Source organism: Monocercomonoides exilis, assembly GCF_001643675.1.
Source record: "Monocercomonoides exilis strain PA203 chromosome Unknown scaffold16-1735695, whole genome shotgun sequence".
NCBI lineage: Eukaryota > Preaxostyla > Oxymonadida > Polymastigidae > Monocercomonoides > Monocercomonoides exilis.
Window position 1 is genome coordinate 674823 of NW_027150561.1, and position 27157 is coordinate 701979.

Sequence of the window (27157 nt, forward strand, 5' to 3'; positions counted from 1 at the left end):
TTCAAAGGGAAATTTGATTAAATGCCCATAATAGAACTGTTCGCAGGAGTGAGGAATGAACTCGATTTTTCCTTGTGTTGCAGTTGCCTTGCTGCTCCAATATTGCTGCTGTGCTGCCCCTCCATGCGAAATCAATCATTCGAGCAGTGATTCCCGTTCTTCAATGAGCAAAATGTCATCATCTTTATTTGATTCCTTTCCCGATTTGTTGAGTGAAAACAGAAAGTTTGAGCACAATAATAAATATTCGTGCTTCAATGGAATTATCCGAGAAATCAATTCTTCGTTGGAAATATCCTCACTTTGTTGTGCTTTGCCCCCAAGCTGCTCACAATTTGTATTGTCTCAAAATTCATATCTTGCTCTTCATGGCTGTTGTGTGGTATGTTGCAGAACGGAATCGAAAAGCCCAATAATGTGCGTTTCTGGGTGCATGCTTTTGTCCAATATTTCGATGCGCTCTTCCGATGCTCCGAAAGCTCTCCCATCTCTTGTTTCTTCTCTGCCGGAATCTTTTTCTTTGTTTTCCCAAAATATGCTTGAAATTGATCAAAGTATTTTTGGTTCGTTTGTTCTTTCCTCGCATCCCTTCTGCTCGTCTCTTTCCCTGATCTCTGTGCGCATTGGACATTCTTCGTTCTCGAATATTTCATCCTTGGCAAAGCCTGAGCCATCCAAGCCTGATGAATCCATATTGTTCCATTTGTCGACAAAAATGAGATGTTGCTCATTCGAAGCAGTGAGTGATGCAATTGATGGAGGGATTGTCCAGTCAATGAACGAGCTTCGTCACTCTCTGAATCTGTTCAACACCTCATTTCGCGCTTGTGCTCGCACACCAAGACCAAATGAAGCCCAACACGGAACTCAAGAAAACCCAATAAATGTGAGTTCAAGGATTGGTTTGCCGGATGGCAATCATGAGTTTGAATGGTGTGAATGGATTGATTTGCCAACAAGTTCTGTGGATGGTGGAGCTATTTCCTGCACAGTTTCAAGCGCCAATGTTTCAATCCACAATTGCCTCTTCCAGAACTGTTCTTCAAACAGCGATGGTGGAGCAATGTACTTTCATCCAATTGCAGTTACGAATATAACAGAAACAGACTTTATTGGATGTCAAGCTGGAACATATGGAGGAGCCATTCATCAATATCAAAATCCAGATGTTAATCAAATTGTTTATTTTTTCAAATGTAACTTTCGTAATTGTTCAATAAATGGAGGTTATGGAACTGCAATTTACAGTGGATTCAGTTTATTCCCGGCTTCTGGAGCAATTGAAATTTCCCATTGCGAATTTGATGGAAATTGTGGGAATGACGCTTTTGGCTCAATTTCTTTTGCAAGTCCTCCAACTTCAAAACCGGGTGCGATCAGTGTTAATAACTGCAAATTTCAAAAAAATATCCTAACTTCAACTTCTTCAACAAGAGGAGGTGCTGCTATTGCTTTTAATCCATCAAAATCTTGGATGAGCGGGTTTCAATTCATTTCAAACTGCTTGTTTGATGGAAACACAGCTGCAAATGGAAGAGGAAACGATGTGCTTTTTTATGGTGGAGATGTAATTGAATCCCCATTCAGTAATTGCTTCTCGACAACAAAAGAAAAGAGAATCTGGAACAACAACACAGCAGACAATCAAACAGTGAATGATTGGATCACTTATTATTGCGAAAAGTTTGTGAAATCAGATGGAACAGACAAAAATAAATGTGGAGTTACTGAGGCAGATGCGTGCAAGACACTTGAATATGCAGTTGGACAGGCAGATGCAAATTCTGAATTGAAAGTGATTCTCCTTCCCTCCTCATTTTCACCTTCTTCGTGTATTGACATTGGAACAAAGCATATTGAGATGAATGGGAACGACAAAGCCACCTGCATTGTGCAGACAAACATGCTTTCAAGTGGTGCTTTAGTCTCGTTGTTTTCGATCTCGCATGGCTCCCTTTCAGTCTCTTCGTTCTCCATTGTCCACAACTCACCTCAATCACCATCGCCTTCGCTGTTCACCCTCACTCAGCAAGAAGCCACCCTTACCATCTCAGATCTCACCATCACAGGCTCATCCTCAGCTGTCATCTTCAGCTCGTCTCTATTCATGGTTTTGTTTGGCTCAATATCTGTTTCCTCCTCCAACATCTCTTCTGTTACTCTGGCGTCTGCTCCTCTGTTCCACTTTGGCACTCCATCAGATGTGGTGAACATCACATCGACAGGCATGAGTGATGTGACACGAAGTGATGGGGGAGCAGCACTTGTGGCTGATTCAGATGGATCTCTTTCGCTTTCTGTGAGCGGCTGCGAGTTTGTGAGGTGTGGGTGCCGCAAGTCTGCTGATGGAGGAAGCCATCTGCTGAGGATAGTGAATGGAAACAGCATGGAAATTGATGGATGCACATTCACTGAGTGCTTTGCAGGCAGCGAGGGTGGGAAAGGAGGGGCGCTGCACGCAAACGTTGAAATGGGAGAGGGAGGAGGAGGGAAGATGATTGTGAGTGAATCAAGGTTTGAGGGGTGTGAGTGCAGTGAGGAGAGTGGAAGAGGAGGAGCGATATATGTGCAGTTGAAAGGATCAGCAGAGGCATTCAGGCTCACTCAGCCGATGTTTGGAGGAAACAAGGCGAAATGGGGAAAGGATGTGTTTATTGCAGCAGGGCACATTGATGAAGAGGATGTGAGGAATTGGCTTGATTGGAGCTTGACGGAGGCTGAGTTGGGGTGTTTGGATGATATTGAGGGGGTGGAGATAGAAGCAGCATATGGGGATGTGGTGCTTCCCCTTGTTGTGTATCTGTGGGAGAATTTCACAGGGCCAGTGCATGTTGGGGGAAGCAGGGCGGCAGACTTCGGTGCATGTGGATTTGCTGAAGCGCCATGCTCTTCAATCGGCCAAGGATTGGCTCTTCGATTTTCATTGGCTGAGTCAGGTGAAATTCAGCTTCATGCGCCATTTGTGTTAAGCGAAGAGGTGACTGTGCCTGAAGGAGAGTGGAGAGTGGGATGTGGAGAGGAGTTGAAAGTTGGCATTGATGTGAGTGTGAGCTCAGAGATATCGCAAGAGGGAGTAATTGTTTCAGGCAGTTCATTTTCGATTGAAAAGATAGTGATGAATGTGAAGAGCATTCACTCTGAGATTGAGTATCTGATGATGTGTATTGGAGGGGTTCTGAGGGTGAGCAGTTGCGAAGTTGACTTGAGGGAAGGGACAAGGGGTGTGGGGCTTGTGGCAGGGAGAGGTGGGGAAGTGGAGATTGAGGATGTGAAGATGAGTGGGAATGGGCTTGAATGTGGAATATCAGTGATTTCATTCAAAGGAGGAAATGGAGGAGGATGGTTAAAGATGATTCGATGCAACATTTCAGGGATCAACATCAATGGTGTGGCAGAGTCGGGGTCAGGAGTGGAATGGATGAATGGAGAGTTGCTGGAGATGAGTGAGTGCAACTTGAGTGGTATTGTGAGTGAGAGCGGTAATGGGGGAGGAGTGAGAGTGGTGATTGAGAAGACAGGAACAAAAGCTGGGAATGATGAGAGTGAGCCAATGGTGAAGCTGAGTGGATGTGTTTTTAATGGGTGCTGTGTTGAGGGTGAGGGGAGGATGGGAGGAGGGGTGTGTGTGGAATGTGTGGAATATGGGAATGCTGCTGATGCTGATGCTGATGCTGATATTGTGATTGAGGGATGCCGATTCAAGGGGTGTGAAGCACCAACAAGTGGAGCAGGAGGAGGATATGGAGGAGGGGTGATGATTGGACTGGAAGAAGGGGGAGATGGGTTTGTTGTGAGAGATCCGGATTTTGGAGAAGGAGGGAGCAAGCCAAACAAGGCGAAATATGGGAGCAACATGTTTGTGCAATCGGCTGAGCTGAGGTGCAGCATCACAAACACCACACTGCCTTTCATGGATGGGATGAGGGGTGAGGAAGGGATAGAAGAACAGTTCATGGGATATGATGGGAGCGACAGAGCGAATGCAATCCCATTGGTGTATTTCTTTGAAGAAATTGGAGCAGAAGTGCATGTTGGGAGTGGAGGTGCAGACACAGTGGTGTGTGGCTTTGAGAGGCATCCGTGCAGATCGCTTCATCACACAGTCACCCGATTGGAGGGAGGAGAGGGGAAGAGGATTATTGTGAGTGGTGAGAGTGAGGTGGGGAGCGAGATGGATGTGAGTGGAGTGGATGTGAGATGTGCATCTGGAAGCAGCACTTGTGTTGTGAGGTGTCTGAAAGATATTGGTGGGAACACAGGAATTGTGATTGTGAACACAAAGAGATGTGTGATTCAGGGGATTGTGTTTGCTGTTCCTTGCTCATTTGGAAATGGAGACAAGAGACTGATTGCATCACAGGGTGTTGAAGGGGTGCTGGAGGTGGAAGAGAGCTCATTTGGGATGGATGAAGGGGAGAGTGGATCGATTGAGTTTGTGATGATCACAGTGAATGAAGGAACATTGCTATGCGCAAGGCTGAGCATGCAATCTATTTCAACGAGTTGTCCACTCATCTGTCTGGAGAACAGCGGGACAATCAACATGAGCAGCAGCAACTGGTCAGATGTGGTATGCGAAGGATGCAGTGCGCTGGGTGTGGAGGTTGTTCTGAGTGAAGATCCAGAAATGGGAATGAGCAGTACCAAAATGGCACATGACAAATCAAACAACAACATGCTGGCAAACATTGGAGTGAATGAGTGTGCGTTTTCGAGAGTGGAGCAGAAGAACGGAAATGCACCTGGGCTACTGAGAGGCGCAACAATCACAGGATTAACACTGCGAGTGAACAACACCACACTGGAAGGGTGTGGCTCATCCTCAAGTGAAAGAGGAGGAGCAGTGCTATTTGAGCTTGGGAATGGTGGGTCTGTCACGTGGGAAGATTGCCAAGCGAGTGAGTGCTTTGCAAAGTCGAGTGGCAGAGGGGGTGTGATCTTCCTGGATTGTTCATCGAGCACACAAGCACCGCTTCCTTTTTGCTTCAGCAACATCGACTTTTCAGCAAACACAGCGTTGCGAGGGAGAGATGTGTATGTGAGATGCACCAACATCGACACACAGATCAATGAAACACAGTTCGACCTCGACTTTGGCACATCATACAACCGCACATTTGCAATATGGGGGTGCACAATGCAGACATTTGAGGATGAGGAGGATCTTCTGCTGAAGATGTTGCCATTCATGGATTATGTGGTGTTTGCTTCATCAACAGCACCTGAGGCATCAGATTCCATTCATTGTGGGAGTTCATCAGCTCCATGCGAATCTGTGAATGTGGGGCTGAGGCATGTGATCAGCAGTTCATTCAGCTCACTTTATATTTTCTATGATTCCCTCATCGCAGGCCCAGCATCAGCGAGAGATGTGGCAATCCGGTCAGCAGACAGGGTGGAGGTAGCAACAGTGCATCTGGACCAGCCAGCGAATGGAGCAGAGGATGAGGGGATCATTGAGTGTACCCTGCGAGTGGAGATTGAGCTGATCACATTTGAATTTGGAGCACATTTCTCATCATCTGTTCCATCTCTTCTGCATGTGAAGAGTGGCTCTCTTGTCCTTTCACGCGCAATGTTTTCAGCGCAGAACATGTTTAATGCGCAGTCTGCATCAAATGAGCAAACACTGCAACTGAGCATGGTGCGTGTTGCCCAAGGCTCGCTCTCAATCATACAATCCAGAATTGCTGCAATGAGAATTGCATTGCCATTCCTCTTGATCAGAGAAGCAAATGCAGTGAATGTGTCACATTTGGATGTTTCAGAGGTGTTCTTCACAGGGAATGTGATGGAGCTGCACAATGCATCAGAGGTGCACATGGAAAGTGCGAGACTGGAAAATGTTGTTGCAAATGGAAGTTGTGTGATTGTGGATGACTGTGTGAATGTGGGTGTGAAAGAGTTTGAATGTTCAGATACTCAAGCAAATGGAAGCGTTTACAAAATCCACTCGACCAATCCCATTTTAAATTCAAATGGAAATTGGAATGTTTCTCTAATCCATTCATCCTTCTCAAATATCACATCCTCTGCAGCAGATTCATCTCTTTTCAGTGCAGACAAATTATCTGGCAAAGTGCATTTGAGCAACTGTTCACTTTCACAGAGCACAACTCAATCCAGCAATCCCACTGTTGCATCATTCAAATCGTGCTCTGAGATTACAGTTGATTTGTGCGCTTTCATGGGCAAACAACAAGAACCACTTGCTTCTATTGAAACGGGTTCAGGTGCAATCTGCAGATGGAACGAATCGTTGGTGGAACTGTCAGGCAGTGTTGCTATCATCAGGGATACGACAATGGGAAATGCATCGCAGGGTGCTTTGGGTGTGAGAGGTGGAGTTGTGAGGATTGAAGAAGGAAAATTTTTTGATAACAATCCGAGAATCGAAGGATATCCATCTGTGAGAAGAAACATTGTTTGCGAGGGAAATGGTTCACTTTCGTTGACCAGTCTGAAAGGAGGAGATGGATGGAAGGACAATTCATCGCTGTGGATTCTGGATGATGGGTGCCAGCTGTCAGGGCTGAGCGATAACAGATCATCAGAGCTGTTCATTCCTTCGCTGGAGAGTGTGGAGACAGAACAAAAGGGGGAATTCACAACACTGCACTTCAAGGGATTGCTCCTTCTCCCCTGCAATCTGTCGTTCTCTGTGATTGTGGCTGTTGGAGAAGAAGAGGCTGTTGAGCCACACTCCTTTGAAAGAGAGGGATTTATATCAGAAGAGGCAGTTGTTGCAGACATTTCATCAGCTATTATTGAGCAATCATCTGATGAATCCGAGGTGTCTGTAGCAATACAATTTGGAAGAATCGACTCACTCTCATCAACAGATCGAATTATTCTCAAAAACAAAAGTGAATCTGGTTCAAAAGGAGATGAAAGAATTGTTGAAGGTGGGAATGAAGGAAAATCTTATTGGCTGTTGATTGTTATTATTATGGCTGTTGTTCTATTGATTGTTCTGATTGGATTTGTGATATTCATTGTTCGATGGAGAAAACAGAAGAGAAGAACGGAAGAATTGGAGATGATTGTGGAAGACACAGTGAAAAAGGATCCGAAAGCGTTTGAGATGGTGACGATGGAGATGTCACCTGAGGAGCAGTGGCGAAGAGCAGAGAGGGAGGCAGAGAAGAAGAATGAAGAGAGGATAAAGAAAAGGGTGTATGAGAATAGCTTGGGACACTCAGAGTCATCAGAGCATTTGCTGAGTGAGAGTGGCTCGACAGAATATATCTTGGGAAAAGACTCGGACAAGATTCCTCAATGGATGCTGGAAAAAGTTGAAGAAGAAGAGACAAGGAAAAGAACTCCATCACCATCCATCTCATCCACTTCCACCACTTCAACGACTGATTCTGATTCAACATTTGTTCGAGGGGAGGAACTGTGCCCTACCACCTCATCGATGTCGAATCTGGTGGATGCAATGGCCTGTTCGTCTCCTCATGAGAAGCTGATCGTTGACTTGAGGGATTCTCTGTTTATGTTGCTTCATGGAAGGAATGAGAAGAAAGAAATGGCGATTGGTTCATTGAAGGAGAGGGAGCAAACAGCTGCTCAAATCCTGTTCTGGGTGGCTAATCTTGCACTCCACTCCTTTGATGAAATGAAAAACCCTCTTCAATCTTTGGTCAATCTCAGTCCTCACATTGTGCTGTTTTCTGAGCATATGGTGATCTGCGTTGTGATGCACTCTGACTTTTCGTCTGATGATTCAGAGTCATCGTCGATCTCTTCATCAACAGTTGTAACATCTGCCAGTGATGATGATGATGATGATGATGATAGAGATTCTCTTCCATCTTCAGCTTTTGAGGATGAAGATGAATTCCAAAAAGAGTGTCTGAGGTGGAAGGCGCCCGAGCTTCTGATCAACAAGAAGCTGGGAGCAACAAAGGAATCGGTTGTATTTTCAATTGGGATGATGTTGTGGGAGTGTCTGACACTGAATATTCCGTTTGGAGAATATGAGGCAGAGATGGCTGGGCAGAAGATCCAACGAGGAGAAACGCCAAATCTTGATGGAATCAACGCATCATCTCCCTTCTTCGGCCAATTGATCTCTGCGTCGATTTCGTCCCATTCATCGCAGCGTCCGAACCTCACCGATATGAAGCGCTGTCTTATTGGGCATTTTCCACCAGGAGCAGCAATATTGACAGTTTCAGATGCAATTGATCTTCAATATGCTTCAAATGGGAACGAAGAAGGTGGCTCGTCTTGCATTGGAAATGGAAGCGAAAGTGTGGAAAACATTTTGTCCTGATGATGACGATGATGATGGAACTGATTGTGCTTCCTTTTTGTTTCGATGCGCTTGTTCGAATAAGAAAGAGAATTTTTGTCAATTTGATTTCTGACTTTTTTTTTTCATTTTTTGAAAATTCTGACAATTTGAAACTTTGTAGGCCTCTGTTTGTTGTTTGCTTGCTTATCAACATGCTGCTTGCAATTTTTTGGAGATTTGTGGTGCAATGCCAGTTTCCCTGTTAATTTGCAAGACATGTGCGTGCAGACAAAATATATGATATTTCAAATTTCTGTATTTTGAACACCAAATATTCGATTTCTTTCTTCGAATGATTGCGAATTCCGAAAGAATATTGCACTGAAGAATTCATTTTCAGTAATGTCTCTCCTTTTAAAGATTCACTTTTCATTTTTCAACATCTTTTCTTTTTTTTCATCCAGTCACATTTGTTATATCTTTATTTTATCAATATTTATACATTCAAATTTAATTGAGATTGAACAATTAGGTTCAAATGTTGAATTTTTATTTGTCATGTTATGTTTTCAATTCACTGACAACTTTGTTATTCCGATTTGCAATGCATTTTTTAATGAATTTATTATCAGAGAAAACTGTACAAACATTTAATTTTCTTTCTTTTTTTAAATGGGTTATTCTTTTTGATGCAATATATCTTCAATATGAAATTTCGATTCAAACAGTTGCAAGAAATGCTTTGAGATGAATTCAATGTTTTTGTTTTCATCATTTAAAACTCTGCAATATCTCTTTTTTTATCGAAGTTGTTCTGTTTATAATTTCGATGAATAACTGACTATGATATAGTAGTTCTTATCCACAACTGACAACAGTTCAAGGAAACGCACACCGAAAAAAGGAAAGATAAAAAAATTATCTCAAAAATCGTTTTCCATTTGGAGATGACGGTGATTTGCACATCAGATCTTTTTAATTATTCAAGAAATGAAAAAAACATCTTTTCAAATGCGTGATTATTTGAGAAATCATGCAGTCACTCACCGTTCAAGTTAATTGTTAAATGTTGCCAACGATAATTCTTTAATTATTATGGTTGTTTCAGTAAAGTATATTTGTATATTATTTTATTGGAAATGCCTTTCGTTATTTCAACTTTCAGTTTATCTTCGTTTGAAACAGTTTTAACAGGATTAATTCCAAAATTGGACCTGCACTTCATTTCATCATTCTTGTCGCGAAATACTTCAAAAACGAAAGTTTCATTAATTCGTTCCTTCTTCAACGCTTGCAAAATGAGAAAAGTTAAAATTCCTTCAAACGTTCGAATTGCAGAGGCACTCAACTGCACACCGAGCCTTGTCTGCCAGGTTAGAACCGGATATATAAGGAAAAAGGTTATTGAGAAAAAAAACATGTTGATGACTCGAAAGCAAGAAAAACGAGTCATGGATATTCTAAAAAATCTGAGAGATAAAAGAAAGCAAATCACACCGAAATCGCTAAGAGCCGTTGTTGCGAAAGTTTGTCATTAGATAAAATGTGAAATGAATTGGTCATTTAAAGTTATTTGTGTTATTTCAAGTTTCAGCCACGAAATTTGAATAAACCCAGTTATTTTGAAATAACCTTGAAAAACTTAAATCTACTGGCCGTTTTGAAAAAGCATTGAATATGCATTTTTTTGATTGAATAAATGGTTCCAACCATGTTCAGAATTATTTTCGCTTGATTTGTTTTATCAAAGAAATCTGAGATTTATCGTTTTGGGATTTAAAGAAAATTGCTTTGGTTATTTTTGTTTGAAAAATTCAAAAATAAAAATTAAAATTAAAATAAAAATAAAAATAAAAATTGAGTTTTCAAAAGTTGAAATATTTGATGCTCTCAAATAACACAATTTGAATTAGATTTCTTTGGATAAAAATCTTTTTTAAAAGCTTTCACAAGATTTGCAATATATAATTAATCGAATAAAAATTGAAAAATTGACAAAGAATTGCAATAACATCTTTTTCATTTCATTTTCGAATATTCGGTTTGTCAAAAATTGTCAAGCAAATTGATTAGCAAGCTGTGTTAAATTGCGATGCTCCTGATCATGTCAGATAATCACTTTGACTTTATTCAAATACAGTTCTTTTTTCTCTTCCAATGCAAAAAAATGAAAATAAAATGCATTAATGAATTTATAAATATATTAACACACCTCACATTGTTTAATGTTGCTCAAAGCTGGTACGGTTATTTCTCCTTCCTTCCGAACTTTTTTTCTTTCCTCTTTGTTCAATGTGACTTTCACAAGGAATGACACGCACATCGGATATGGATCCAAAGAACGCAAGCCGTCAAGTGAAAATAAACACTCGAAAAGATCAGTTTGAAGCTTTTCATTCTTCTCTTCTTTTTTCATTTCTTCATTATCAATCATCTTCTCAAATCTTTCGTTCATCGTATATTTTTCTAAGCTTCCATTTCACTGGTTCAACAGCACATTTAAATAGCCAATGCACTTTAGTGACAAAACTGCATTTCCCGCTGATATTTTCTTTTCTTCAATCATTTTGAAAATTCAGTCAAAAAAAAAATCTTTTGTGAAAGCAGATTTGAATTCTTCTTTATTCATTTCATCAATCACTCCATCCACTTCAAGGAATAACAGCTTTTGCAATCCTCATTTCAATCTTCGAAACAAAAAAACCAAATCTGTTTAAAAACAATGAAATAAATTTAATCATCATGAATTCATTTCAATTGCTATTTCACTCATGTTATCATTATTGTTTTATTTGCTCTGCAGTATTTTCGCTAAAACTTTTCAACCAGAATGTGTTAATAAAATATTTTTTTAATTAAATGAAAGAAAGCTTTTGAAATGAAAATAAAATAACATGAGAACATTTTAAACAAACAAAAGAAATTGCTTTCAAACTTGTTTTAACTGCATATTTGTTTTCAATAAACAAACGTAAAGATGAAAAATAATTAAATTGATCATTTACATAAATAAATGTTTATCAATTCGAGTTATTCATAATAGGTATAATAAATATATTAAGAAGTTTAATGTTGTTCAAAGATTAAAAAGGAACCAATCGTGAATGATTGTGTCACTGTTTTAAAGCAAAAACAAAAATTTCTAAATTCCAAAATTGTGTATTTTAACAAAAGGAAGATAAAACTGACAAATAAATAGATTCAATTGTTTGTTGAACGTTTATCTTCATGCTAAAATTCATAATTATTAGAAAACGATTCATTTTCTCATTCGAAGGAAAATAATTCAAATAATTAAAAAACTCACAAAAAAAAGCTTTATTTGTGAAAAACATAACATGATATTTAATATTGATGCGTTTTTGGCTTCAACATGAATTATAATGTTTTTTTGATAAATGCAAGACTTTCAGGCCACAATAGAAAAAAATTGGTTTTTCTTCAAAACACTGCCTTTTATTTAAAATTACAGGGGAATCTTGAAATAAACAGTTTATTTTGAAATATTTTTTTATTTCACAATTTATCTATTAAACGCCTTCTCATAATTTTCATTCTTCATTCATAAAAAGGCATAGCGAGGAATTGATGATCGTTCCTTCAAGCGTGAGAGAAGAAAAAAGAATGAAAATATCGGAACAAAGCATTATCATCTGGAATAATCATTTGGTTCAATATGTGTGTGGAAAATATACATCCATGATCTTCTGTGCTGATGAATCAGGTTATCACGCGCATGAAGATACAAGAAAGATGAACCTTATAGTCGGAACAAATGAAAATTTCTGAATCTATCACACACATGTTGACGGTAGAGAGATAAGGACAGCATTGCCCCACTGCATTTCACTTGATGGAACTTTTATTCCTCCTTGTTTTCTGGTGCAAAAACCGTTAAACAAAAGATCCCTTCGGTCTCTAGGCTATCAAATAGGAATTCATGGTTGTGTGGAAATCGGAAATTCGTCTTATTTCACAAAGGAGTTGTTTGAAAACTAGGTTGAGAAAGTTTTCATTCCTCATATCAACATCAAAAGAATGATTTTACCAGATAAGCATGCACAGGCTGTGTTAATGTTTGATGGTTGCAGAATCCACCTGTCAGATAATATATTGACTCGACTTGCAAATAAAAATAATTTGCTTTTGGTTTTCACCCAAATACAAACATTTGTTTCAAACATAGGATTTATTAATTTTCTCTCTTTGGAAGCTGCAAATTCAACAGGTAAAGTCGGGTTCAACGTACAATAGCATGGAACAACTTTTATGGGTTGCTGTGAATGCGATATTACAAGTTTCTTCGTCGATTAACATTTTTTCTGCTTTTAAAGAAAGTGGACTTGTGAATGATTTTCACAGAGCTCCTTCAACAGCGCGGATCTTCGAAGAAAGCTTCCAAAAAGTGATTGAAATTGGGTGATTTTTTTTGATATCATAAAAAATTCCGACGATTGATCAAAAAATTATTTCATGAAGGGTTGCTTCAAAAAGAGAAATTTAATTTGAAATTGTATAAAAACAAAGTATTATATATTATTATTATTATTTATAAGTTGATTTTTATTTGTTTCTAATCGTTTTTATACAAAATTTGTGAAAAAATATAAAATTTTCTTTGAAAAAATATCAAATATTCAATAAACAGAACAAAACTTTAGTTGGCTGGTTTTAAAAACATGATAACAATAATTACACTACATAATTAATCAATTTCTTAAACAAAAAACTGTTTAATAATATTTTTAAAAAAAAAAATAAGTTGAAATCGATAAACATAAAATGAGAACATTCAATTTTCAGCGTTTAATCATCTGATTCCCCAACCATCCTTTTCAACAGCCTTTTCTCCATCAAATGCTTCAATTTCTTGCTCTTCAAAATTTTGTAATATTTGTGTTTTCTGTTTTGTTTCCATCTTTCTCGATATAAAACAGATTGTTTTCCCTCAGAAATTTACAGTTCTAATTCCCTTCTCAATTTACACATCATACACGCTTTCCATATGAATCTGCTGCCTCAATTCGATGATCAGCCTTAACAATGAGCTATTCAATTTTCATTCATTTCCGCCTCCTGCCCTGAAAACAACACAAAACATATCAACAGGCAAATATTCATTCAAAGAATAATTAATAAATACCAAACTGTCCTTCGACTGTTTTTTTGCTACCAGGCGCATCTCCACAGCTATTATCATTCCAAAAATTAATCAATCTCATCATTTCAGTCTCAGAATGGTCAAATTGCAGCTTGGAATGTGTTTCCACAAAATACATCGTGTATCTCACTGGAGGGTCTTCTCAGCCCATCCACAGCTTGATGCCTGTCCAGAGGGGTTTTTTCTGTTTTTGTCATGATCATCTCCTTTAATAATATTCTCAACCACCAAAAGAAATATATCTCGTTTATTTCATCAACACCATGCATAGGAGGGATATGGGGCAGAGAAGAGATGGAAAATGATTATTTGTGGGAGAGGGTGAAAGTTGAGTATATTTTTGAATGTTAATATTTCGAGAGGGGTTTTTGAATGAAAGAAATTCTGAGACAAAAAGGTGGAGAAGAGTTGGTGGAGATTAATAGAAGAAAATGTAGTAAATATATATGGAAGTGGCTGAGGATGATGAAGAAGGTGATTATTGTTGATTGGAGAAATGGATTTTGAAAAGAAAGAAAAGAGGACAAAAGCTTGAATGAAGAGGAAAATTGAGAAATGTACAAATGGAAGAGAGGTATTTTTTATGAGAGGAGAATATTTTATGGAAGAGAAAGAGAATCTTGAAGAAAAAGAGAGATTGATATTTTCAGAGAATTTTGTGAGCTGAATGGAAGATGGAAATGGAAAGGGAAAAAATTTGAGAGCAATTATCATTTTCAATTTTTGAAGAGAAAGGAGAGGAAATCGCAAAAAGTCAGTGAGTTGATTTGAAGAAATCCAACTTGTTTGACTTCCACAATCTGTTCTTCACATATTTTGTGATTGAATTTTTTCGAACCAGTCAGAAGTTCATTCATCAAATGATACGTTTTGGTCAATCAACAACTTCACACAAAGCGTCCTCGTCATCTTCTTCAGAAATGTTAGTCAACTGTTTGCACATTTCTCAACTGCATCTTCTTCTTCGCCTTCTTCTTCTTCTTCTGATAATCCTCCTTCATTCAATCACCATCTTCCTCATTTCTCGATTTTCAAACACAAAATTCGCCTTCTCACAATTCACTTGCTTATTCAGCGACAAGCACGCCTGTTATGAATCGCATAGCCAAAAACACACAAAATCTTCTTCAGTCACATATTGCTTCTTCTTCTTCTTCTTCTTCTTCTTCTTCTTCTTCTTCTCCTCCTCCTCCTCCTCCTCCTTCGCCTTCGTCTTCGTGTTTTTCTTGACCTTCTTCACAATTTTTGCTATTAACCTCTTCAAATGTTTTGTACATTTATATTTTTTAATACAAACAGCCCAGAATCATTTTCTGTTTGTGGCAAGAATTGAAAGATAATCACTCAATAGCTGCTTAAGATTCGGGGATATCCGATTTTATTGATAAGCTTAAATCTTCCTGATAATGATATTTTGTTTACAATTAACTGCTCCTTCGAAGTTTTCTTTTCAAACACAATATTTTGTCCAATCAATGAAATCATATGAAATCATATCAGCATCTTCTTCGAAAATATTTAAAAATAATAAATGGATTTCTCTGTAACTGCATGCATTCACCTTCCTCCTCTTTTTCAATGATATTTCCTCTCACTTCGTATAGGATCATTCCATCTTCCTTGGAATGAATATGAGTTGTTCAATCAGCGACCAGATAATTCACCCTAATAAATATTTCATTCAGTTTGCCTTCTCTCAACAGTATCATCGTCGATATCAAAGCCTTCTGTTAGATTGCAGGATGTGCATCTGAACTGCTTTCCTCTTCTGCAACGGCACATCCCGCTCTGCTTCAGCGTTTCGAACGACATCCGTGCGCTGGCTGTTCAGAATGAGGTGAATGGGCATCGCACGATAAATGGCAGTGGAGGGGGGAAGGGGCTGCCAGCTACGTCGCGCTAATTCTTTCTTTGTGGCACCGCCAAGAAGCGAAGAGAGAGAAGTTCAAGTTCAAATGGAAGAAGCAAAGAAGGTGGATTTCAGAAGCAAATTAGGGGCAGAGCAGAGGAAAGGAAGACAGCAGGAAGAGCCAAAGGCGAAGACGAAGACGAACGAGAAAGACGAGTTTTGCACATCACAAATTGATGCATTCGACACAAGGCTTCCACAGGCAATAACAGAAAGGAGGAGGAAGGACAGGGGAAGAGAAGAAGGAGGTGATGAAAATGACGACGAATTGCAGCAGACATTCTGCTTGTTCGATAGCTCACTCTTATCTTCCCTGTTGTGCACTCAACACATCACTGCCTCCTCGACAATTACCACTCATCATTTTTCCCCTTGCCACACACACAATTGTCTGCCCCTTCTGTTCTTGTTGACACTCCGCCGAAGCCATTCACTCTATCGTCTCTCACTGCGGACTCCTCTTCGCTAACACAGAAGTCATTCTGCACATCGAACATGTCATATCCTTTTTTATCTCCTTCTTTTTCCATTTCTTCTTTCTCACTACCATAACATGTGCGATTCTTGGGAAAAGCAGATTGGGAAATGAAGGTGTGTTTGCAAGCAGCAGCGTGTCAGCGACGAGGGATGTGTTTGAGCCACAGAGCATCCTTTTGAACTATGCAACGTATGTGGCTTGTCAGGAGATTCGTGTGTGCTGTGGTGAGAAGGAGGGGAAGTGAGAGAAGAAGGATGAGAAGAGGAGTGCAAATGAGTTTGTGAGTGATAAAGATGAAAAAGGATCGTTGAGTCTGACAGATAAATTCATCGATAATGAGAAAGAAGAAGAAGAGGAGGAGGAGGAAAGAAGAAAAAGAAGATGGATTTAATAAAGACATAAGAAAGACTCAGAAAGAAAGAGGAGCAAAAGAAAAGATGAAAACAACAAAAGAGAAGAATAAGCCTGTAACGATTCTAACTACGCTTTGCTCAGATTTTCTGCCTGAAATCAAAAATCGAAGAAGGATTCAGCAGCAAATTATCGAAACACCATTCCCTTTCCCAACATTTGCTTCTGCAAGCACATCATCTTCATTCACTTCTTCTTCATTTCCCATTTCTTCTTTCTTCTTCTTCTTCCTTCTCATCATCTTTTTCCTCCTTATCCTCTTTTGCCTCTTCTCGTTCCTCAAGTTCTGCTGGCGTTATTGCTGCTGGTGCCAGAACCACAACCTCCATTGTTAACCCCACCTTTTCCATCCCCTTCTCTTCAGCTTCCTTCTTGCAAAACATTCTATCCCTCGCCCAATCACCTCATTGTCTATCTTCGTTTTAAACACTTTGGTGCTGTGTTAAACACTTCATCAACGCTATCGCAAATGGAAGCAGTTAAGGGATAAACAGATTATAACCTCCAAGAACTCATTCACATCCACTGCACAACAGATATTTGCTCTCCGATTTCGTTCACATCGAAGCAGCAAACGAAAGAATCTGCTCCATTTGCAAAACAGAAAGCATCTCCAAAGCGCCACATCACAGGGATGCGCAACAACCCCACTCAGCATATAGCGTATCACCACAACATTCTCACGTTACGACAGCAGCAGCGACAGCGGCATGCGACTCAAATTCACCTCAGCTGCCTTCCGATATCGTCAATTACTGCTGCTAACACATTTGTTGGTGACAAAACCGATGCATCCGAAGGATCAATAACAGATACTGTTGATGAAGATGAAGATGGCAATGGCTTTTCAGCGCCTGCAACAATTTTCTCTTTGCAACTTCTCCTACTGAATGGTGAAGCCGACAGGCACCCTGGTCCAGTTGGAAAATTAAAAAGAATGAAAAATGAAGAAGAAGAAGAGCATCTCTCAAAGTTCGAGAATAACTTGGAATTTTTTTGTTCAAAGCGAAGATTCCGAAAGATACAAGTGAAGATGTTACCAAAATCTGATAGATCCGAACATTTTGAGATAAAATTGAGAAAGACGATGCTTCTGTCAGCTCAATAATTGAAGGATCTTTCTGTTTCTTATTCTTCGCCAGCATTTCCATTGACCTATCTGTTTGTAACTTGCAATAGAATGAATGACCTAAAATATTTCTATCATTTTTATTGGCAAAATATGCTATTTTTCCTTCTCCTTCTCTTTCTTCTTCTTCTTCTTCTTCTTCTTCTTCTTCTTCTTCGTTCTTCATTCTTCATTTACCTCATCAATAATACTGAATTAGCTAATTTTTATTTCAAGGAAAACATGTAATCTGCGGAAGTTTGCTGGTTTCTGTGTGCCAAATTTACGCTGCTCATGGAACAGCAGGTCTTATAAAAGAAGTTGAAAGAGAAGGGGTTTGTGAGAGAGATGAGGTGGAATATTGTGAGGTTGTTAAAAGTGAGACTCGCAATGAAGGAATGGTCGAGGAAGAGGGAAATGGCTGAGAGGAGAAGAAAATAAAGAAAATGAATGACACAAATTCGCAGAGAAAGCTTTTAAAGTTTTTCAGAGAGATAAGCAATGAAGCAGTATAACGAAAAATTAATTTGGAAAACATTGGAGATAAAAAAAAGACAATATGAGTTGCATTTTCAAATGTGGGATAAAGATGAAAAAGAGCAGAAACTGAAGAAAAATGAATGGAGGATAAGAAAGAAGCTGAATGGGAATGTAATATGAAGAATAAAGAGAAAAAGAAGAGTTTTTGAAAGTGGTAATAATTAATTAATGTAACTCCTTCATTTTTTGAAACGATATTTGCTGAATCTGTTGAACTGCTCAGCTGAAGCAGAAAGTTAATGATTAAGTTTCAGCTCGATTAATATAAAATAAAATGCATGTTATTTGAAAGAAATGTTATTTTGTTCTTTTATATCCATCAACATTGTTCAATAAATTTAAATTTTCTTTATAAGTTTTGTTTTCACAATTATGATATTACTATTTTTCTTTGAGAAGTTTGAATTTTCTATTAAAAGAATTTTTTTTAATTGACTTGATCAAAAAAACCTTTTACACTTAAATCATAAAAGAGGTATGTTTTTTTGCATATTAAAATGAAACAAACATATATTACAGATATTTAAGCTGAATATTTGCAAAAAATCAAATTTTCTCTTTGATCAATAAATACCACTATAGATTTTATTTTTTTTCAATTTTTGATCTTTTTCATGATATCAAAAAAAATCACCCATATATAGTTATTAGTGAATCAAATTTTTTTTGTCTTGTTCATAAAAAGCTTGAAAGTCTATATTTTCTAACCCTGGGTGACGTGAAGAAAAAAGCTCGCCACGTCCGTCACCTATTTTCCACTTCATTTAAAAAAAAAAAAAAAAAAAAAAAAAAATAGTAGAAAATAAGAATTATTGGCATATTCACAGAGAACGGGGCAGCTTTGATCTGACCCAGTATTTTTTTATTTTTAGGGTAAAAATTTCAAAATAATCACTGTATTAATTGCTTGGTTTAGGTTTTAGGGTTAGCGTAACAGATCTTGGGTTTAGGGTTATGTTCCCGCTCTTCTTTTTAGGGTTAGCACTCAAAAAAATATGATCTTGTTTGGATTTTTAGGGTTAGGGTTAAGCCAGGTTTAAGTTGAGTCATAAGAAAGTAAAGCTGGGCTTTGGCTCGAGTAGCGTAAGCGGTAGCTACCTCGACCATTGATATTCCGTTGGTCAAAGGTCGGGGGTTCGACTCCTGCCAAAGCTCTTTTTTCTGTGTTTTTTAAATTTTTTTTCATTAAAATTTTTTTGCCCCGTTCTCTGTGAATATACCTAATTATTACATATATTTGATTAACATAAATCGATAATTTAATTTTCTTTCTTTCTTTCTTTCTTTTTTTTGTGACGTGAAAAAATCTGTTAAGTCCGTCAAAAATCGAAAAAGTCACGTCAGAAGCCACCACGTCACCCAGGGTTAATATTTTCCCCCACATGTTCATGAAATTTTATTATCAATTTTGTTTATAAAAAATAATTTTTTTTAACAAAAGAATTTTAAATTACAAACTTCAAAACTGTTCGATCCATCAAAACAGTGAAATAAAAGTGTTATTTTAAAATAGCATGATTATTGCGTTAAATAACAATTTTTTTTGAAGAGTTGAAATGGGAAAAAATTTTTTCGTTTATGAATTATGTTCCACATAGTTCTTTCAAAGATTTTTTCTCGATTTTTTATATTTTTTTAATTTATTTTGAACAAAAATTTTAGAATAATAATCATACGATTACATAAAAAGTTTGGTACAAATCATTGAACTTTTTTTTAAATGAAATGAAAACTCTCCTTAATCTCTAATTGGGATAAAATTTTTTCATTTATGAAAGAAATAACGATTTGATCCAAACTTTTTCTCAAACCTTATCATTAAAAGTCCTTCATTCCCATGTCAAAAAAATACAGAAAAATACTAAAATTGAGAAAAATATTTGTTTGAGAAGAATGGAACAAAATTCATTAAGCAAAATATTTCGTCCCAATTGTTCATTTGGCCCTTAATTAAAATGAGTGATGTCGGAAACAAGAATTTACTTTCGCCAAAGTCAACTCGTTTAATTGTTGAAACGAAGCACGCATCGCTCCGAATAAACAAACAAACTAATAAAGGATATGTAAATCAATATGAGATTGTAAAACGAATTGGCGAAGGTTCATACGGATTTGTTTGTTTATGCAACAACACTGAGCAGGATATGAAGGTCGTTGCAATGAAAATACTTGAGCAAAAAAAATTGCTTAGCAAGTCAAATGAAAAAGCATTCTATGAAATCATGAACGGTTTGTTTTTATAAGAATACGTGATTTTTTTAACTTCTCTGAAGATGTAAGAAGAGAAATTGCAATTATGAAAAAACTTGATCACCCAAACATTGTTAAATTATATGAAGTTATTAACGATTTGGAAACAGGAAATCTTTATTTAAGTGTGAAGTTTATTATTTTGGATAATTGATAAGTTAATTATTTGATGTTTAAGTTATGGAATACCTTCCCGGAGGCCCTTGCTTTAAGCGCAAAACAAAGCCGCTTGAAGAAGAAGTAGCCCGTAAGTATTTTCGGCAAATCTTAATGGGACTTGAATACTGTTTGATTAAAAAATAATTTTCATCTTTTGTTTTCAGTTTAAATTATAAATCAGGTCATAACAATGGAGTGATCCACCATGACATAAAGCCCGACAATTTGCTTGTCTCGGAAGATGGAACGGTAAAGATATGGTTTGAAGAAAATTTATTGTGAACTTTTGGTTAATATTGATTTTCGAAAATTTAAAGTGACTTTGGTGTTGCTATGCTACATAACGCAGGTGATGATCGTTCGACTTACGTGCGTGGAACTCCACCCTTTCTTGCACCGGAAATGATTACATGTGTGTTTTTTTGATAAAAGATGAGACGATTTATAACATATTTCAAATTCCAACCGTTTTTTATTCTAATTATTTAATTTCTTTTAAAAAATAAAAAATAAATTTATTTGCGATGGCACTTTATGCAATGTTCCATGATTTATTCAGTTCTTTCTAAAGAGAAGCCATTTGCAGGAAGGCCTGTAGACATATGGGCTTTGGGAATTGTGCTGTATATGTTCGTTTTTGGGGACGTACCTTTCAAGGGTGCTTCTGTCAAGGAGACATTCGAGAAAATTGTCACAAATGAGTATGAAATCTTCTTTTTTTTATGTGATTTTCATAAATTCTGCATTGATAAATTCATCTTGTGTCTTCTATTTTAATGATACTTAAACAATAAAATTTTCACAAATGTTAATTTTTCTTTGGAATGTTCCAATATTCATTTTCGAAGAGTGCATTTTCCAACACAAATAGCTCCTTCATTGGAGGATTTGTTGAGAAAAATATTAGACAAGAATCCAGCCACGAGAATTACGATTGAAGAGATAAAGGTACTTTGAAGCAAATGTCAATTTGAACATTCAAAATTATCTTAATTTTTCATTTTTCCATCAGTTTTCTGTTTGTTTTTAGCGAATCTTTGATTTTCGGCTCTTTCTTGATGTATTTTATGTTTCTAAAAAAAAACGATTCTTTTCAATTTTTCATTCATTTTTTGTGAATTCTTTCTCTTTTTTATTTCAAACAACATATTTTCCTTCCAAACACGTGTAATTTTCTCTTTTTCTTCACTCCATCTATCTGTTCTATCACAGAGGCATCAATGGCCCACGAAAGACGGGGCTGATCCGTTTCCCTTGCAGTCCCATCAGCTTGTCATAAACAGGAACGACCTGAACGAGGCAGTAACTCCGGTTTCTAAGTTTCACATGATTGTTTGCAAAAAATTTGTTGATTTCTTTTAGTTGGAGGATAATTATGATAAATTCTTTCTTTTTCTTTTTCTTTTTCTTTTTCTTTTTATTTTTATTTTTATTTTTCTTTTTATTTTTATTTTTCTTTTTCTTTTTCTTTTTCTTTTTCTTTTTCTTTTTCTTTTTCTTTCTTTCTTATTCCGCTTAAACATCATTTCTGAATAATCCTTGTCTTCAAATGAATAATTTTTTCAATCCACAAAAATATTCCCTCTCATTGCAATCCTCTGTTATCATCCATCATCCATCATTCAACACACACACACACTCACACACTCACACACTCACACTCATACTCACACTCATACTCATACTCACACTCATACTCATACTCACACTCATACTCATACTCACACTCACTCACCCACCCACCCAATTTACTCAAGGCCTCAATGAAGGTCCATCTACACCGCAAAGTGAAGAAAGTCAAAATGCAAAGGCTGCATCGTTTGACTTTGCCAAATCCAATTCGCAATCAATCTGCTTCTCTCACTGCTTCTGCGTCTGCTGCTTCTTCTTCTTCTTCCTCTTCCTCTTCCTCTTCATCTGCTTCTTCAAATGCTGCCTCTTCTCGTTTGCTGTTTTCGCCCTTCATTTCGCCTTCTTCTTCGACTTCTACTTCAAATACATCATCGCCATCATCGTCATCCTCCTCCTCCTCTCCTTCTTCAACCTCTTCAACCTCTTCTTCCTCTTCTCACTCCTCCATTTCACAAACATCCACCAGCGACGACGACGACTCCTCCAATCTTTCATCACACGCCTCAACAAAACACCACAATCACCACAATCCTCATCACTCTCATAACACTCATTGCACACAACACACACACAGTCCTCGCAGTTTCCCTCTTCCTTTTCTTCCTTCTCTCCCTTCGCCATTCAGCCACCAGCAGGCATCCATCACACCCGCCTTATCTTCTTCCTCTTCTTACTCTGCTGCTTCTGAAATCACACTTTCTGACTTCTTGGCTGCTGACAACTCAGCCTCCACTCCTTCCATCAACGTATCTCCCGCCCTCTCCTGCTGCACCTCGCCAATCTCTCTGCACGTCCCGGTTTCCCCTTCACAGGTCAGAATTCGCTCAAACTCCATAACGGCCTCCATTCCTCTGCTCTCGTTGAATTCAGGACAGCTTCCATCGCCCGGTGCTTCTGGGCAAGTGTCGCCTGTCTCCCCATCTTCATCTGCAAATTCTGAGAATTCGGCATTGTCTTCTTCTTCCCGGCAGCCTCATCTTCTGTTCCGTCCGCTTCCTTCAAGTGAGAATGCATCGCCTTCTTCTTCTTCACCTTCTTCACCTGCTTCATCCTCCTCCTCCTCTTCTTCTCAATTCTCTGCTTCTTCGTATATCCCACATGTCAAAGACATCCAAGTGACACATCCGCCTTCACAAGCACTCTTTTCGCGGCTCAGTTCGTTTTCCTGTTCTTCTTCTCCCAAACAGGCACAGCTGCGTTCTGCTTCAACGACTCTTCAGAATTATGCTGCTCCTTTATCGTCTCAGACATCACCATTATCATTGTCTTCGACATCTTCGTCTTCATCCTCCTCATCTTCAACTGCCTCATCTTTTGTCACGTCCTCTTCCTCTTCCTCTTCCTCTTCCACCTCCACCTCCACCTCCTCATCTGCATCTGCCTCTTCCTCTTCTCTTTGTTCCAACTCGTCTGACAACCGCAACATGCTTTCTTTGCCTCCTCTGACCATTCCTTCAACCACTGATTCTCTTTCTTCTCTTCCTCTCGCGTCTCCTCCTCAGTCTACCATCACCATCCCACTTTCGCCTCCTTCTTTCACATTTTCTGCTTCTTCCACACCTTTTGCCACTACTCCATCATCATCATCATCATCATCATCATCTTCTTCTTCTTCTTCTTCTTCTTCTTCTTCTTCTTCTTCATCATCATCATCATCTTCTTCTTCTTCTTCTTCTTCTTCTTCTTCTTCTTCTTCTTCTTCAAGTTCCTCCTCTTCTTCTTGTCCTTCCTCTGCAAACACATCATTTGTCTCCTCTTCCTCTGCCTCTTCTCCTTTTTCTTCCACAACTCCTTCTCCTTTCCCTTCCCCGCCTCAAACTGCCTCCTCCTCCACCTACTCCTCCAAACGCAAGAACTTCCAACATCTCAAACTGGATCTTCCTCTACTCAGCCTCCCTCCTCTTCCACTGCCCAACCGCGATGTCACATCTCCCGCAGTAGAAATCGCTCCTTCTCCTTCTGCGTTGATCCCGTCCTGCTCTCCTACCAGCACCTCTTCCCTGCCATCATCTCCAATGGGCCGCTTCTCTTCCTCCCCTTTCTTCGATGCCAGTTCCTCTGCAATTACCCCGCCTGCCTCACCCTTTGGAGGCATTCACCCTCCCTTTTATGTCCCCTCATCATACACTTACTCCCTCCTCCTCCAGCCACTCACCCCATTCACCCCTCTCCTTTCTCCCTCTGGCTCCAAGATGCTTCCTCTCCCTCTCCCTCTCTCTCCCCCAATGCCTGTCCCTCCTTCACCTTCTCGCATCTCCACCCAGCTCTCTTCCTTTTCGCGTGCTGTGCCTGTGAGCTCTGCGCGATCGAGAGACGACGGCTCGCTCTGCTGCGACTCGATGGCGCCATCTGCACTGCTTGCACAGATCCGCCTCGCTCAGCCTCAGCTGCTTCCTCTGCTGTCACTCCAACAACAACAGCAGCAACAATTGATGCAATCTCAACAGCAGCCGCCTTCTCCTTCGTTTATCCCAACGACAGGGAGTTATTTTGGAGGTTCGTCGTTCAGGCTGAGGAGCTATGAGTCTGACTTGATTGTGGAAGACGAGGAAGAAGAGCAAGAGGAAGGGACGGCGATGATGAGGAAGATGGAGGAAAAAGCGAAAGATGGCTATTTCAACAGAGAACAGAAAACAATTGCTTCTGCAAGAAACTCGATGAGGAGTGGGAGCGTTGACTGGGGTGGTGCAGTGGCGGGGCAAGCAAAGACGAAAGAGGAAAAAGAAGAGAGGAAGTGGAGGAGCAAAAGAAGAAAATCTTTGTCTGAATACAGACATGATGATAACATCAGTATGGCGTTTGCCAGAAAGCTTTCGAAAAATGAGGGATATTCTTCAGAGCTGCGAAGCATAGCAGATGAAGCTGGAGATGCTAGCGCAAAACATTTCAAAGGAAACTTCAATTCTAACTTCAATGCAAGTGCTAATACAAATCCTAATGCAAACATAGAAATTAAACTGGAAGAAGGCAAAAAACCAGAAGGGAAGCTGAGTCAGCATCTGGCTCCTGTGGATTCATCTGTGCGTTCTCCCTTTTTGGCCTACTTTCCAATCAACGAGAGGCCAGAAAACGACCTGTCGATCTGCGAAGACGACGAAAATGCGCTCAGCGTTCATGTCAGAGACCAGGAGAAGGGAGATTTTATGCAGGTTATCTCAGTCGATGCCTCGTCGAATTCCTCCACTTTGTCGTCAACGAAGCTGTCCTCATCTTCTGCTGGTGCTTCCACATCAGCTTCATCTGCTTCTGCGGAGTCTTCTTCTTCGACGACTTCAACTTCCTCTTCCTCTTCTTCGTCGTCATCCTATTCATCATCATCTTCTTCTTCTTCCTTTTCTTCTTCAGACGGTCTCTCATCTCCTCCCTTCTCCTCTTACTCAAATCTCCCCTCATCCAAACACAAAGTCAATGGATCACCAATCACAACTTCCTCAACTGCCTCAGCTTCCTCACCACTTTCTCAGTCAATCATCTCTTCTTCGTCTCCCACACAGCAAATGCCTCTTTCGCTGGGCTCTTTCAACCATCCACTCCATCTCAACAATCTGTCCACTCATTCTGTCGAAGCGAATCGGCTGTCTGTTCTGTCTCTGCTCGACTCACAGGCAACTCTGCAGTCTGCTTCTACGGCTGCACCCACGTCCCCTTCGATGTTTCCATTGTCTTCACCGCAACCTTCATCATCATCATCATCATCATCTTCTTCTTCTTCTTCAACATCGTCTTCTTCTACTTCATTTGATACTTCTTCTCCTCCTTCCTCTTCTTCTTCATCTACAGTCTCTATCAATGCTCAGACGCTCAATTCTGAACTGCTGTCCACTCCAAACAATATTTCATTGACTTCTTCCAGCAAGTTTCCAAACATGAAACCCCTTCGAGCATTTCCTGCTTCGTCTTCTGTGTTTCCTGCAGCAGACACTATCACTTCCCCCACTGCCTCTCAGGTTGCAACTTCTTCTTCCTCTTCTTCTCTCACTTCGACTATTTCTTCTCCCATGCCTTGTTCTCCTTCTTCTCCTCTATCGTCTTCTATCTTGTCCTGCAATCCGAGCAACCAGACTTCGTCTCCTTTCTCTGCCAGCCCACTCCCATCGCCTTCATCACAGTGCCTGCAGGCTCTGCCTCTCGACGATTCGCAGCAGCCGCCTCTCTTCTTTGCAAGTGCAGACGGAGTGACAGAGAACGACTCGTTCATCTTTGTGAAGGCAGAAAGGCCGGCTGCTGATGCGAAGCAGAGGAAGAGTTCAGAAGAGATCGCTTTTGAGACGATTGCACTGACTTCATCGGCTTCTGTTGATAACAGCCAGAAGCAGAACAAAGGAGAACAATACAGCGAAGCACAGGATTCTACAGACGAAATGAAGGAGTTGACAGAAATGCGCAAAAGTGAAAGCCAACTTATTAAGAGTGACTCTGTGGAAGGACGCAAAGCACATAAAAACAATGTTGTTGAAGAATATCAACCGGAGAACGACACAGAAGGGAATTCAATGAATGATTTGCCACCACATCCCTTTGTTGCTCATGAGACAAAGAACACTGAAGATTTCTCAAATCCGAGCGGAAACCAGTCTATGTCTGCTGTGTCTATGGATGATCCTAATCAGACGAGGAAAGATACTTATGCGTTTGAGGAAAAAGAAGTGTATCAAGGATGCTGTGTCATCCTATGACATGCACTTATCACCCAAGGATTATACCTTTATTGTTTGTATTTTTTCATATTAATATCCATTTTTTGGGGTTTGTACTTGGCCAACTTTTGTTGGTTGATTTTGCCTTTTGATTGTCTTTATTTTCATTATTTTTTTGATGCAATTGTTGCATTGTCGCTATGTAGAGTAAATATGTTTGACGAATCGATTATTTCTTAAAAAATTGATTATATTTTAAATATGCATCTGGCTTTCTTTTCTTTCTTGCATACTAGTTTTTTTGTGATGATATTCAAAAAAATATAAATATTTCCATAGAAAGCTCATATCCAGTTTTTCTTTTTGCTTCATTTTTTTTAGTATTCATATTATAGTTTTGATTTTTTCATTATAAAGTATTATTATTCTTTAATATAATCATTATTCCAGTCTTTTCAATCAGCGTTCTTGCAATTTATATTGCATTTATTCATGTTATGAAGTATTTTTATTCAACTGTTTCTTTTTTGTTAATCAACCAAATAGTAGTTATTTTACGAAGTTAGAATTATCAGTATTTTTCTTCCAATAAATAACACTCTTTCCACAGATATTATAGCTTGTTTCATT

At 38.9% G+C, this 27157-nt stretch overlaps 3 protein-coding genes across 3 annotated transcripts; all 3 read left to right on the forward strand.

The window, feature by feature from the left end:
- Positions 1–535: 535 nt before the first annotated feature.
- On the forward strand, positions 536–8281 carry MONOS_9132 (uncharacterized protein; the record flags this gene model as incomplete). Its single annotated transcript, XM_067879600.1, has 1 exon — positions 536–8281. One exon carries the CDS (start codon positions 536–538, stop codon positions 8279–8281), a length of 7746 nt encoding a protein of 2581 aa, XP_067729577.1.
- Positions 8282–15262: 6981 nt separating this feature from the next.
- MONOS_9131 (uncharacterized protein) lies at positions 15263–15781 on the forward strand (the record flags this gene model as incomplete). The annotated part of the gene is made up of 1 exon (XM_067879599.1): positions 15263–15781. The coding sequence occupies one exon, from the start codon at positions 15263–15265 to the stop codon at positions 15779–15781; it is 519 nt and encodes a 172-aa protein (XP_067729578.1).
- Positions 15782–20145: 4364 nt separating this feature from the next.
- On the forward strand, positions 20146–26928 carry MONOS_9130 (putative Protein kinase domain; the record flags this gene model as incomplete). Its single annotated transcript, XM_067879598.1, has 11 exons — positions 20146–20224; positions 20278–20385; positions 20440–20518; positions 20576–20670; positions 20818–20959; positions 21107–21206; positions 21471–21569; positions 22028–23391; positions 23596–26476; positions 26538–26600; positions 26923–26928. The coding sequence occupies 11 exons, from the start codon at positions 20146–20148 to the stop codon at positions 26926–26928; spliced, it is 5016 nt and encodes a 1671-aa protein (XP_067729579.1).
- Between the last annotated feature and the right edge of the window lie 229 nt (positions 26929–27157).